General features: G+C 40.3%; 1 protein-coding gene across 1 annotated transcript in view; it reads left to right on the top strand.

The window, feature by feature from the left end:
* MMP23B (matrix metallopeptidase 23B) overlaps positions 1–15,000 on the top strand; it is a 344,346-nt gene that overhangs the window by 234,448 nt on the left and 94,898 nt on the right. Inside the window, exon 6 of the mRNA XM_044061757.1 lies at positions 9,938–10,048. Coding sequence (XP_043917692.1) covers positions 9,938–10,048 — 111 coding nt within the window. The remainder of the gene's footprint in view (positions 1–9,937; positions 10,049–15,000) is intronic.

Raw genomic sequence — 15,000 nt, 5'->3', positions numbered from 1 at the left:
ATCCCTCCAGCATGTCCTATTTATTGTTGTGGTGAGGTTTAGATCCTTAGAGCGTGTGGCTCTTGAGGATTTGTTTTTTTTTTTAAGTGGAGCATGTCCATCAATTCTGGGTTAGACATGGCCTTGTATGTCAGGCAGAGATCACCTCTGAGTAAGCGGTATGCAACCGAGCACAGCTGGAGTTTCTACAGTCGGGCTGCATAGGGCATATGTTTGAGGCCAGTAATCCTCTTGGTGAGGTACTTCTATGGTCTTTCCAGCTGTTGCAGGTGTCTTGTAAGGTACATCCTAAATGGGGCATTGTACTCAATGATGTGTCTGATGAGTGATGAGTAGAGGGGCACAGTAACCTCTTTTGTTCTAGATGCAAACCCTTTTGTGATTAGGTGGGCCACATAGAAGGATTTTCTATCCACCTTGGCAATATGATTATCAAAGAAGAGATTACTATCTACTTGGGTCCCCAGATCCCTTATTACATTTTCTGTATTTAGGGGACTACCACGTATGTGGTAGTTCGCGGGTACTTTGTTTTTTCCAAAGGGGATGACTATGCACTTTTTGGCATTTAGCTTGAGGCCATGATTTTGACACCAGGTATCCATCTCAGTGAGACCCTTCTGGAGGATGTCTGTATCAGCTGGAGAGTCAATTATGGCCCCCAGTTTGCAGTCATCTGCAAACTTGGTCAGCCATAGTCCTCCTGTGCTTGTCTGTACCTCTGAGAAGTATATGCCGAACAGGAGGGTCCCAGGACTGAGCCCTGGGAGACGCCACTTGTAACTGGTTTAGAGTCGGACCTAGAGCCTGCAACTCTCACTGTGTGGGTTCTATCCGTGAACCAATTGGCAACCCATCTCGTGACGTAGAGGTTTATGTTCAGGCTGGTGAGCTTATCTATAATACCAGAATGGGGAATGGCATTGAAAGCCTTTGCGAGGTCTATATAGGCTGTGTGGACCTCCTTTCCCTCGTCTAAAGCCTTGGTAATTGTCTCAAAGAAGTCCACCAGGTTTAGGAGGCATGATCTGCCCTTAACAAAGCCAAACTGGGTAGGGTCCAATGTTTGAAGGTTCCCAATGTCTCTGTTAATGAATTCTATGATGATGCGCTCCACAGCCATGCAGACCAGGCTAGTTAAGCTTATAGGGTGATAGTTCCCAAGGTCCATTGTGGTGCCACCTTTGTGAAGCAGGATAACTGTTGCTGTGTGCCACTCTATGGGTATGTAGCCTGTAAAGAGGCTGAGTTTGAACAGTGCATTAAGGTGAGGGGTTAGTTCATTTTGGAGTTCGTGTAAGACACAGCCTGGGACTCCGTCTGGTCCCATTGATGCTGTATTTTTGGCTTTGGATAGGGCTGTTTTACCTTGTGTGTCAGTGATTGCCGGGGCACTACATTCTTCTGGTATGGTTATGGTCCCTTTAGGGGGTGAGGGGGAGGTGACATTTGCACTAAACCTGTCTGCCAGAATTTTGGCAATATCAGTCAGTTCAGTGTATTTTCTGCCATTCTGCACTAACTCAGAGCATATCTGAGAGTTTCCACTTAGGTTCTTGACATAGGTAAAGAACGCTTTGTGGTTATCTTTGGAGTCCTTGGCAATTTTTCTTTTGAAGCTAGCCTTGGAATATTTTATGAGGGATCATAGTTTCTTGCTGATACTGATCAGAGATGTCTTTCCTTCTTGGGATTTTACTCTTTTCTGCACTAGTTTCCTCCTTCTATTGTATAGCTTGTTTATAGCAAGGGTCCACCAGACTGGTTTCCTTTTCTTGGAGGAGTGAGTCTTGGTTTTGCTTGGGATAGCATGATCCATGCATTCTTGCAGGTGCTCATAGAGTGCCTTTGTAAGGGATGCAGCAGCTTGGACAGCATTGTTCTTTAGCATGTGGACTGTGAACCTTTCCACCTCGGTCTTAAGTAACATGAAGTTTGCTTTTGAAAGGTTTTTCACTGTGATTTCCTTGATTGGGGGCGGGGGCGGAATGTGGATATCCAGAGTGATTAGTCTATGGTCATATCTAACTAGCGAGGGTTTGACCTCTGGTGTCGCCCATGTTGGTGATGACCAGGTCCAATATTTTGTCACCTCTGGTGGGGGTGTTGACCAGTTGATCCAGGGCATTCAAGTTTATAAATTCTAGGAAGCGTTTGGCAAGGGAGTTAGTACTTGAGTAGTTCTCCCAGTTAATGTTTGGGTAATTGAAATCATCTAATATTAGGGCATTTGGTAGGACCTTCATATTTTCCCAGTGTCTCCAGAAAAGCAGAATGGAGGTCCTGGGTCATGGTGGGTGATCTGTAGCAAGCTACAATTTGAATTGCAGTTTTGCCCATTGTTAGTTGCACATGGATGATCTCTGAGGCATTGTGCTGTGCCACTAACCTGGAGGTATGGGTATTCTTGATGAATATGGATACATGCCCACCTTTTGTGTTTTGGTCCGGGTTCTGTGGCTGAAAATTATGGAAGGAGTTATAGCCTGGTAGTGCTGTGGTGCTCTTTGGAGCCTTAAACCAGGTTTCTGTTACTGCACAGATATTGATGTTCTCCACACTGAGGAGTTTCAAATGCTTGGGAATATCACACCCATGGTCATTTAAATACTGGATGAGCTCTGCTGTTATAATAATATAATAAATTTATCGCTGTGGCATATTACCTACTTGCATTCATGTGGAAAAAATATAAATGTGTGTGTCTGGTGTAAACTGAATATAATGAACAATTATCAGTTAACACATTCTAACATATAAAAAAAGGGAAATATGCATCATAATAATGTAATAAAATCTGAACCAAAACATCAAAATATCTTCTGTTGCTTCCTTTCTTTCATGAAATGCCACAAACATTAGTCTAAGGTATTTCTGCACACAGATGGTCCATCTAGAATAAGCACCTTCTCCTAGTCCTAATGTACACCTCCTTTGACTGTGAGGATGTCACATTATCATTTTTAAAAACATTATGTTTATTTTTTTCTATAAGTATTTTAGCTTTCAAATACAGAGTTCACTCCCACCAAAAATCAGTACTTTTTGACTTGCTACATCTCTGATACTTAACTTGGATCAAATAAAATAAACTCCATCCATAGTAACACATGTCAAGGTCATTTCAAATACACACACACACACTCTGCCTTGACTAGCCATATCTATGATTTTTTTGTGAACAAGTGAAAGCAGTGTTCAGTGTTTTCATAAACAGATTGCCCTTCCTCAGTAAAGATTGGGTATATATTTGATGCTTGACTCTGTGCCTGTGATCAAGTAGAAGAAATTCTGCCTACAATAGTGTGTTTTATATTCACACACACATGCACACATGCATGTACACACACAGAAACACACTGACCCTGACAAAACATAGACAATTGTTTAACAGCAGTTAATTCTAGTAGTTGTTGCTTTTAAACAAAGACTGTCCCACATAACAATCACCTTCTGACTGAGACACACAATTTTTTTCACTGTGTAGAACTTTTCTATATCTGCAGGAATCCATTGTCAGCTAACATATATTTCATCAATGAGAAAGTGCAATTTTAATGTGTCACAATCTACCTCTGTATTCTTCAGACACTCCCAGTACTATATAGTCAATACAGAATATACTGAGTACCTTAGTCTCATTCTTAGGTACCAAATATATTGCTTCTTAGATAAAAGTGGTCTTTAATGTGTACTACCCACTGCTGTAATCTGATCATAAAATATGCAATAGTATATTGCTGTTTCAGTATCATCTGGAGCATTTGTCGCAGTCACAGAGATAACATATATTCCTTTGCCAGTAAAGGAATCATATTATATGTTGCTTTCTACACCATGATTTATCAACAAACTTAAGTATTGTATGGTTATAAGTTCATAGGTGTGTACAAGGCTAATGGCTCAGGAGCCTTTACAAGCCTAACCCATAGAAGTGCCCTGGCATCGTGCCACTGGATGTTAGTTCCCAGTGCCTCTATCAAGTGGCACTAATATGGAGTGATCCTGGGGTGAACTTTCTATTACCCATCCACTCATCAAGATTTCTCTTAAAGAGGGACAATGAGGTGCTCTGCTTGACATGTATGGGAAGTCTGTTCCAGAACATGGGCAGTCTCTGGGTGAGGAACCTGTCCCTCCAGCATGTTCTGTTAATTGTGGTAATGAGGTTGAGGTCTCTGGAGTGTGTAGTGCGGAGGGATTGGGATTTCTTTAGATGTAGCATTTCTAACAGAGCTGGGTCAGACATGGCTTTGTAAGTCAAGTAGAGATCACCTCTTAGTAGACGATATGAGACAGAGACTAGCTGGAGTTTTTTTGAGCTTGTCCATGTAGGACATGTGTTTAATGCCTAGAATCCTCTTTGTGAGGTACTTCTGTGGCCTCTCCAGCTGTTGCAGGTGTCTAGTGAGATACATGCCAAATGGGGCATTATACTCGATAATTGGTCTAATAAGGGAAGAATAGAGAGAGATGATGATCTCTTTCTTCATGGATGCAAAACCTTTGGTAATGAGATGTGCCGCATAGAAGGACTTTCTGACCACAGTGGCAATGTGGTGGTCGAAGGAGAAGTTGCTGTCAACCTGCATGCCCAGATCTCTTATAACGCCTTCAGTGTTCAGTGGGCTCCCATCAATGTGGTAATTAGTGGGAACTGAGAGTTTACCAAAGGGGATGACAATGCATTTTTTTGGCTTAAGCTTAAGGCCATGGTTTCAACACCAGTCATTGGTCTCAGTGAGGCCTTTCTGTAGGATGTCTGCATCACTTGGGGAGTTAATAATGGCTCCCAGCTTGCAGTTGTCTGTGAACTTGGTCAGCCAGAGTCCCTTTGTGTTGGCTTGGACTTCTGAGAATTAGATGCTGAATTGGAGAGGACCCAGGAATGAACCCTGTGAGACTCCACTCGTGACTGGTCGGCATTCTGACTTGGAGTCCACTACTTTCACACTGTGTGTGTTCTATCTGTGAGCCAATTTGCAACCCATCTAGTGATACAGGGGTTGATGCCTAGTTTGGTGAGTTTATCGATAATTCCGGAGTGAGGAATGGTATGCACTGTCTTACCTTCATCCACAGCCCTGGCGACTGACTCAAAGAAGTCAACCAGGTTGAGCAAGCATGATTTCCTTTTCACAAAGCCAAATAGTGTGGGGTCTAAAGTTTGGATATTTCCTATATTTTTGTTAATCAGGTCCATTATGATGCACTCCATAGTTTTACATATCAGACTCATCAGGTTAATGGGGCAATAATTCCCAGGGTCTGTAGTTGCTCTCCCTTTATGGAGAGGGATGACTGTAGCAGTGCGCCATTCGGTAGGGAAAAAAGGCTGAGGTGAGGCTGTGACTGAACAGGCCACACAGATGTGGTGCCAGTTCACTTTGTAGTTCATGAAGAACACAGCCAGGGATATTATCGGGTCCCATGGAAGCTGTATTCTTGGCCTTGAACAATGCAGCTTTAACCTTTGTTGCAGTAATGCTGGGTGCCTGGCATTCTTCTGGTATTGTGATTGGTCCTTTAGGGGGGAGAGAGGGGTAAAGTTTGTACTGAATCTGTCGGCTAGTATGTTGGCAATATCTGTTGGCTCAGTATAGGAGGTAACATTGTGCAGTAACTCAGAGCAAATTTGGGTATTGCCGTGGAGATTCTTGATATAACTATAGAAGGCTTTATGATTGTTTTTAGTGTCTCCCGCAATTCTGCCTTCATAGCTGGCTTTGGAGGATTTGATGAGAGATCTCAACTTTTTGTTGAGGCTAATAGGGGAGTTTTTCCAGTCTTGGGAGTTCACCTTTTTCTGCAACAGTTTCTTCCTTTTGTTGTAGAGTTTATTAATGGCAGGGGACCACCAGACTGGCTTCCTTTTTTTGGAGGAGATCATCTTAGTTCTGTTGGGTATGGCTAGTTCCATGCATTTATGTACATGTTTGTACAGTGCATTGTTGTATGATTCAGCAGTCATGCAGCTATTTTCCATTGGCATGGGTGCCGTGAAGTTAGCCACCTCTGTTTTTAGGAGCCGGAGCCCAGAGTCAGCTTTGGAGAAGTTTTTCAAGGTGGTTGTCTTTGCGGGGGTTGTGGGTAAGATGTGGATTTCCATGGTGATTAATTTATGGTCTGATCTGACCAGGGTGGGATCGACTATTGGTGTAGAGCAACGATTGGCCATGTTAGTAATAACCAGGTCAAGGATGTTGCTTCCTCAAGTGGGGGTCAGAATGAGCTGGTCCAGGGCATTGGAATTGAAGAATTCCAGGAAGCGTCGGGCCAGTGTATTGGTGCTTGAGCAGTTTTCCCAGTTGATGGAGGGGTAGTTGAACTCTCCTAGTATGAGTGTGTTGGGTTTGACCTTGATAGATTTCAGGGTGCTTAGGTACGTGGAATGAGAGTCTAGGGACATGGTTGGGGACCTATAGCAGGCTATGACCTGAATTGCCATCTTACCCAATGTTAGTTGTACCTGAAGTATCTCAGTTGCATTATGCTGGGCTACTAGTCTGGAGGTGTGCATATCCTTTATGAATATGAAGACACCACCGCCTTTGGAGCTTCAGTCCATGTTTCGGGGCTGAAAGGTGTGGAATGAGTTATAGCCTGGTAGCACAGGGGTGCTTTCTGCTGCTTTAAACCAGGTCTCTGTTACAGCACAAATGTTGATGTTCTCCATTTTGAGATTTGTTCTACTCCTACAGAGCAAGCTAATTGGTTTTCATCTGACAGCAGCCTTTTATGTCTTACTATCTGCCCCACATGGTCTCATCAGCAGTTTACAGTGTTGTGCATGTTTTTACACTATAATTTTGGGCATTTGCTCCATTCCAATAGTATAAAATAAAATAAAAATAAATAAATCGCTCTTCCCCACTAAAAGTAACCTTTGACCTGTTATTATTCCCCACACAGTCTTATCAGCAAACCAAGATACCGCAGGGCTAGTATGTTAGAACACAGGATACTTGCTTGTCCCACTTTCACAGAGCAAATAAATTACTTTGGCATTGTTTGATAATTTACTTTACCTCCCCTTGCAATTGTCTTATAAAGCAATAGTTAGTGTTACATGGTTGTTGCAAGAGAATCGTTGACATTTGTCCCATACTCACACTCAGCAAAGGCATTGCTTTCCAAATGAAACCTGTCTTTGACATGTGTGTCATTTGGTTCTTCATGATTTTAGTGGGCAATTGCCTCATGCTTGACTGATTTTAATAAAAAAAAGATTAGTCATTGGTGTGAGTATTCTTTACTGCTAACACTGCCCCTGATTGAAGTAACTCAACTTTTTCCAGTTTTAGTGCAAAATTTCCTCTTCATTTTTCATACACACTCACACACACACACACACACACACACACACACACACACACACACACACACACAAAGCCAACAGATCCCACAGATTACTAGATCATTCCACAGATTTATGGATCTGGTATCCTTGCCAGTATTTAAAAAATTTAAATGAATGTGAAAGAGGGAGCCAGTCCAGCTACTAAGCTCAACAACGTCTCTCATTGTTCTTTGTATTGCTATCTTCTGTGAGTACTGATGTCAGTTATAGCTAAGCAACCAATGCCAGTGTTTGCACCACAAAGTAACAGACCACAGATTAGCTAGCTGAAATCCATTATTTTGCACCGAAGATAGCACAATATCTGACATCTTGATTTAAACGCAGTCATTTTGCATTAGGTTAGGACAGCTAGCTCATTAGTACTTTAATTGCACTGATGAAACAATAAAGTGTAAATTAATGTGAGAACGGAATAGTATGTTTTATTTTAAAGCATTTTTGTGATTTTAAAATAAAAATACAGTAAATTTGAGTTGTCTCAGCACCAAACACACTGATACAGCTACATAGTGTGATGAAAACTTGTTGAGAGATCTTAAGGGGTTAAGCCAATTAATTTCCTTTTTATACCGCTCCCAGTATAGACCATACATCCTTTTTATTGCCCTTTTCTAAACTGCTTCTATCCAACCCACATCCTTTTAAAGTATACAGAACTGCACACGATGCTATAGGTAGGGTTTTATCAGCTGTACCTCCCATTAGAAAAATAACATCAGGCATACCTCTCAAGTATACCTCATGTGAAATTTTGCTCATTTTGTTTTTAAACGTTCCATGTTCCTCACTGTTCCACATTGAAAGGGCCTATCTCAAACTCACTGTTAAGCATTTTTTTAACAGATATCCATGACAAATATTACTGAATCATATAAATTTAGCAAAATATTTTTTTTATAAGTATAAAGTAACACATTTAATCATCCTTTGAGCTTCCAGTTGAAGCTGTCGGTAAGTGTTCTATATTTTACCCATTTGTAACACATTATGAGAGGTAGTGTTCCACATTTTTGAGGCTTAAAAACAATCTTAATTTATCTACTTCATTCATTCCAGGGTAGTTGGGAGAAAGCAACCAGCACAATCCTGCTTAATATTTCAGACTCTAGAGGAAACAGAATCAGGGAATGGAAATTTTGTTAATCAGTCTTAGTGTCAGTTTGGCAACAAGAAATGCCACTGCTTTCTAATTGTCTGTATAAATGGATTTTGTTTTCAGCTTGTTATGTTTTTTTATCTGTTTGCCAGTATTCCACTAATTGTCCATGTGTCCCTCTTACCTTGTTTCCGTACTCTCACCACCCCATTCCCTTTTCTCTGTTGTTTCTGCTTAAGTATCCTCCATTTTGAGTACTTTTTTCCATTTTTTTAATTCCAGGTGCTCTATTTTACTTGTTTTGCTGAATGTATGCCATCACACGATTTATACAATTCCTCCAGTCTTACCAAACTTCTTTTCAACATTTCAAGAACTTATGTATTAGCCCTATTATATATCTTTGTGACATGTTTTCCTGTAATGTCACTTATAAAGCCACTGTCATTAACTCTGTATGAACTAAAAAAGTAAAATATTATAGTATTACATGTATTATACGGTTGTAGTTACCACAATGCAGTAGCTCGGTTTTTTTTTTCTGTGAGCTTCTAATATGTTTTGACATAGGCCTAACTGGTCTACTGAAAGCACAAATTATTGGAGTATATCCGAGATAAAATACACTCTGATTTTATGGAGCAGATTAACTGAAAATCAAAAATATGCATTCAAGTAGACCGGATGTAACAATATCACTGGAACTACATACTTGACAAATATTTTCCAGCCTTAGAGGGTTAAGAAAATACATGTTTCACACTACTTTCTAGACTTGGTTGATAGCTGCAAAGCATATATGGTACTGCATCCATACTATGAGCCAGCCTTTTTGGCAGCAGTTCAGCTACCTGTATATGGACATTAACCTCTAGAACTGCACCTTCAAAATATTACTGGCACACTGTAGTGGAAAGATTCCAAAAGACCTACTCTCAGTGTTACTTTCACTGAGAGCAAGTCTTTTGGAATCAGGCCCAAGGTCTTCATTTACCCCTCCCTGCATGTGAATGTGAATGGGCACACATGACTGTTTAGGAACCTAGCAGTGCACAGATCCCAGAATACTTGAACAGACACAGCAATGCAGGCTTTCACATGCACTTTAGTAACCGATTTCTTCAAATATTATGTTGTACTGTGTCTCATTATGAGGTTGTCTTTGTTCTTGTTAATGCTGTTCATGTTTAGTTAACTCAGCCTATGAAAAATACTTTTTATATGCAGCTACTTTATTTACAGAAAACTAAACTGTGTGCACACTCACTTGTGAGCATGTGCACTTATATATAATCTATAATGAAATTATATATGAACTATAAACGTTAACATATATATGTGCGTGCATATTTCTGCATCTGTTTATGTGCATATACAGATAAATACACATACATACACACAATAAAGGCTTATGCTGTGTTTAAACAAAGAATACTGCTTTTGTAAGGTGAACTAACATTTTTGTTTTTATATTTTAGGTTGTGAAGATAATCTGTTTGTGTGCCCATCCTGGTCTCGAAAGGGATTCTGCAATTCCCGGAGAAAATTAATGCAAAAGCATTGCCCTTTCAGTTGTGATTTCTGTTATGGTAATACACAAACTGCTTATCAAAGTATATTTCTTTTCAATAATGTTAATCCTTCTAAACTGAAATGTCAGAGTTTAACACTCCCAGATGCAATATTGTTCAAACACAATTCACAGTTTTTCAGAAACTTGATTTTTCTATTTGGTCTTATTTGAACAGGATTTCCTAATGGCTTTATATTTCAGACAGTCACCCCAGATGGGGTCAATTAGCACACACAAATTGCAGGTGCTTTCTTATTTCATCATGTAAAACACTTCTCCAGAAAATGTTAAATGAATAAAACAGTGTGAAAATACCATCAAATAGCATAACGCAGGATATTTGCCAGTTGGCATGTTCCCACCCATTTTGACTTGTAACTGTTCCCATACCAAGCCCCCACAACTAACATTACCATCAACCAGGGTTTGGGGAATCCCTAGTAGTCTAGTGATTATGATTAGGTGCTGTCACCTCTATGGCCCAAGTCTAATTCCTGATCAGAAAGTTTCAATAGATTTTTAGGGGGGGGTTGGGGATTGGCATAATGTTTAAGGTGTTTACCTCAAAGACACAAAATGCAGGGTTTGAGTCTTACCTTGGTTCATTATCTAGTTATAGCCTCGACATGACAGAGTCTCAAGACTGATTGCCTAGCATTTATCTATGAATCAAACAAATGATCGCATTTTCCTTCACCAATTAACAGCTGTAGTGATGTCAACAGATCCCAAAGATGCCTCTATACTTTTAGGGTGGTATTACTCATGCTAGCAATCTCTAACAGAGGCTGATGACTAAAGAGTAGCTCCAAAATGGAGGTGCCGGTCTGCTCCACAACTGAAAACCTAGATCACAATAGGGAGGAGGAAGGGTGTGACTACCCAAGCCATTTATTGGAGTGCCACGACTGACACATGCATGCCTTTCTATATTCATGCCATGGGCCCTGCCCCCTTTTTCCTCCATGGGTGACAAGATGCCCATTTGGAAAAAGCTCTTGTCACCCCAGCCAAATTCAATAAATACACACACAAATTGTGGGTGTGACTATTTATTATTCACATCATGTAAAAAGGCTTCACCAGAAAATCTCATTTGAATAAAACACTGTGAAAATAACACAGAGTAATATAAAATAAAATATTTCCCAGTCAGCAAGTCCCCACCTATTCCTGCCTGTAATTGATCCCAGGTGGAGTGCACTATCAACCAAATGAGTGATCACATTTTGCCTTCACCAGTTACCAGTTGGGGTGATTTCAACAGACCCTGAAGATGCTTCTATACTTTTAGGGTGATGTTACTCAGTCTTGTGAACCTTGATGAAGGTTGATGACTAAAAGGGGTATCAAAAAGGGGAGTATTGGGCTGCTCAGCAACCATCCACCAGTATGCTGAACATGCTCTTCCCACCTTTGCTGAAAATGTGTCTAACTTGAACAAACATACTTTTTTTTAAATTAACATCAATAACCATTTATAATTATACCCCAAACCCAGCAAAGTCAGACAGTTGTTTACACCAACTTTGAATGACGGTGGAGATCTGGAAGTTAAGCAAGTCCAATTCCAGGCTGTTTAAATGAATTCCATCTGAGCAATAAAAGTCCTTCTTCACATCTGCCAAATCTTCTAGAAAGTTCCATGTCACCTGTTGGAGGGTTCCTGTCCATCACAATCTTGGATTGATGGCTGGCCAAACAAATCATTACTTGGGGAAAACTATTACAGATAAACACCAAATCTGATAGCATTCTGGCTACTAACACCTTCTTGGGTATAAAAGCCAATTCCCCCAAGTGAATAACCAAACCTCAAGAAGAAAAAAAAAACAGATCTAAAAGTTCCAGAAATAATGTCCCATAAATGAAACCAGGACAGGTATAGAAAACCCCACCAATGCACTGTCTAAGTTGCCTTATCAAGGGAAAGGTTCAAACCATTAAGACGAACTGACACTCTGAGTGCAACTCTAGTAATAAATGAATGTCTTATCAGCAGCAAGGAAATTCTGCAGGGAAAAGAAAATACCTCAATTAACATCAAATATAAGATATAAAAGCATTTGAAGACCATCTGCCAGTCTTCTTAAAACTTACATAGATTGCCCTTGGAGCACCAAATGTGATACCTACCAGTTTCAAAGGAATTGAGAGAAAGGTCTTGAGGTGAAACACCCTGACTCAAAAAAGCCTAAGCACACATGTTATTAACTTAAACATGTTATTAACTTGTCTGGATATTATCCTGTGTCCTGTCGGTAATGTGAATACTGGGGTCATAGGCAAGTATGCTGCAACCAGGTAAAGCAATGCTTCTGCCCAATGAATTTGGCAGTCTAAAAATTCACTAGACCTACCTAAATGAATGCATTGCCCCTGGCTAAGTTGATCAGCCTCTAACCTTTTGATCCTTACACTGACCCAATCCTTGGAAACAATTATGTCTTCCCGGGTTAGTGGCAATAGTAGCTCACTGATTTTAAAATCCTCCATGTACAGCCAGGTAAATAATATTGCAAAATGTTACCTGGCTGTACATAACATTGCAAAATGACAAATTTGTGAAAGTTGCTGGTTATTGAACAACCCCTCCTAAAATTAGTATAGCTAACAACTCTTTGCTAATTGGTTTCCCTGGGTCTGATCTGAACACTTTTAAGTTGTCCCAACCTTTAACAATCCTGTCAACTAACCAATGGGATGAAAAGTCAGGTAAACCTAATAGTTTGGCTACCAAAGCTAGAGCTGACAAGTATAACCTCAGGGTGCTGGTCGCTTTCTCTAATAAACTCCTGTGTGTTAGGTACCTCATTATGAGAGAAACTGATCGCTTCCTAACTTAAGGAGGTAAGTTAAAGAAAAGGCCTTTAAAAGCATAGGCTGCTGTGGAATAGGCCCTTCTGGTGTTCACTGACCAAAAGCTGGCAACTATCTGAATAGCTAGTCTTGACCAATCAACCATACTCCCTCTTGGATCAGGATAGGTACTTGAGATGCTTCTGGTGCCGGTTCTCAAAATCTGGAACACTGCAAATGAAATAAGCTATCGGCAATGATGTTTTATTTGCCTGGGATGCACCTAGCTAAAATGACATATTAATCTGTAGACTTAATAGCACCAGCAGTCTCAAAATTGATTGTACCCAATAAGAATGTAAAGACTTCTTTTGTAAAGCTGCCAACACAGCCTGGTTAAATGAGAGAAAAAAAAAACTAAAATGATTTTTCCAGAGTAGGATAGCAACCCGGATGGGAAATATTTCTAGGAAGGTTATGTCTCTTTTCCAGAGTTCTTGCCAAGAAAATGTCCATGCAACCAAAAAATACTACCCTTGAAAAAATGTCCCCATCCTGATGCCAAAGTTGTTTGTATACAATTGCAATAAGTAAGAAACAGCCCAGTCTGGCTGCCAAAAGGACACCCCATTAAACTGCAGGGAAAACTTTTCACAAGATAATGACATTTTTCACCATAGCCATTACCCTGACCAAATGATGTTTCACGTTGTCCTCTTTCACCAGGTTTGCAACAGATTGTAAACAGTTCTGCCTGGAGTTACCACCCAACAAGCAAAACTGAGGATCCCATGGAGCTGCATGACTCTGTGTATTCTGGCTTTGTTGATTGAGAACATTTCATAGGTTCATAGGGGTTTACTAGGCTAACAACCACCAGGGCCTTTTTAAGCCTAATCATGCATTCCAAATCTCTGACAAGTTCTGATACCCTTGATAACTGTAAGCATGGGCCTGGGAGATGAACCATTTACAGGTTACCTGTGTCCATGAGAGACATAGGTGCCAAACCAGGGATGAATTTCTGGTTTCCCATACAGTTGTCCAAGTTGCACTTGAATTGGGTTAGGGAGGAACTCTGCTTCACATGGATGGGGAGCCTGTTCCATGGATGGGGTAGTCTCTGGGATACATACCTATCTCTCCAGCAGGCTCTATTTATATCACAGGCAAGGTTTACGTTTTTAGAATGGGTAATTCTGGTGCTGTTTGTTTTGTGGATATGCAGGAGGTCCATCAGAGTGGGGTCTGACAATGCCCTGTATGCCAGACATAGATCTCCCCTCAAAAGCCTGTAGGAGACAGAATACATGGATAGATTTCCTCGATCAACAGCTTCAGATGACATAGCTTGTCATCTGGTAGCTTGAATACTGTAGTAACTGTGTCAATGCCCAAAAATGTGAGGTCCCTGGACGGGCCTTCTATCTTATCTTCTGCTAATGGAACCCCCAACTTCTGACATATGGTAATGAAATTTGCCATCTCTTCAGAAGTTCCTTCTGCCACTTCACCAATTATCAAAACAATGTCCAATTATTTCACTGTTCTCCATGCTCTCTGCTTCTGTGATTTAACTTGCCAAGACCAAAGGATGGCTATACTAAAAAAAAATCAAAGGTGGCACACACTGTAGAGCTACCCATTGGCATGTTTTTTTTTTTATCAAAATAGCACTTTCCCTGGAAACAGAAGCCTAACAAGGGACAGTCTTGCTCCCAAACTTTTATTAAGTGAAAGGCTGACTGAATGTCTAGTTTGACCAACTATGGGTCAGAAAATATTTTGATTAACAAGGAAGCTTAATGTAACGGGACATAATTAACTTGAGTTAATTACCTGTCTATGAAATCATTAACTAATGACCCCATCAGGACTGAAAAATGATGAATCAGGTGGTATTCACCTGTTTATTCCTTTGTGAATAAACCAACAGGTGAAACTTTAAAAGCTTCCCATGGAAGAGAACTAAATGAGCCTGCCAACCAGTCTTCTTTTAGTTCATTATAAATGAAGTTCTGTACAATGTCTTTTCCATTTACTTACTGTAGATTCCTATGAGCTTTGTTATTTAACTGGGCTACAGATCCTGTGGGCAAACCTTTGGAAAACTTTGAATAAAGAATGATGCTAAATGCTTATTGGGATAATCTCAAAGTTCTTCTTTGA

This window comes from Protopterus annectens, chromosome 2.part0 (genome assembly GCF_019279795.1).
Source record: "Protopterus annectens isolate FY-2018-M chromosome 2.part0, PAN1.0, whole genome shotgun sequence".
Classification (NCBI taxonomy): domain Eukaryota; kingdom Metazoa; phylum Chordata; order Ceratodontiformes; family Protopteridae; genus Protopterus; species Protopterus annectens.
This window is presented reverse-complemented; position numbering and strand designations above follow the sequence as displayed.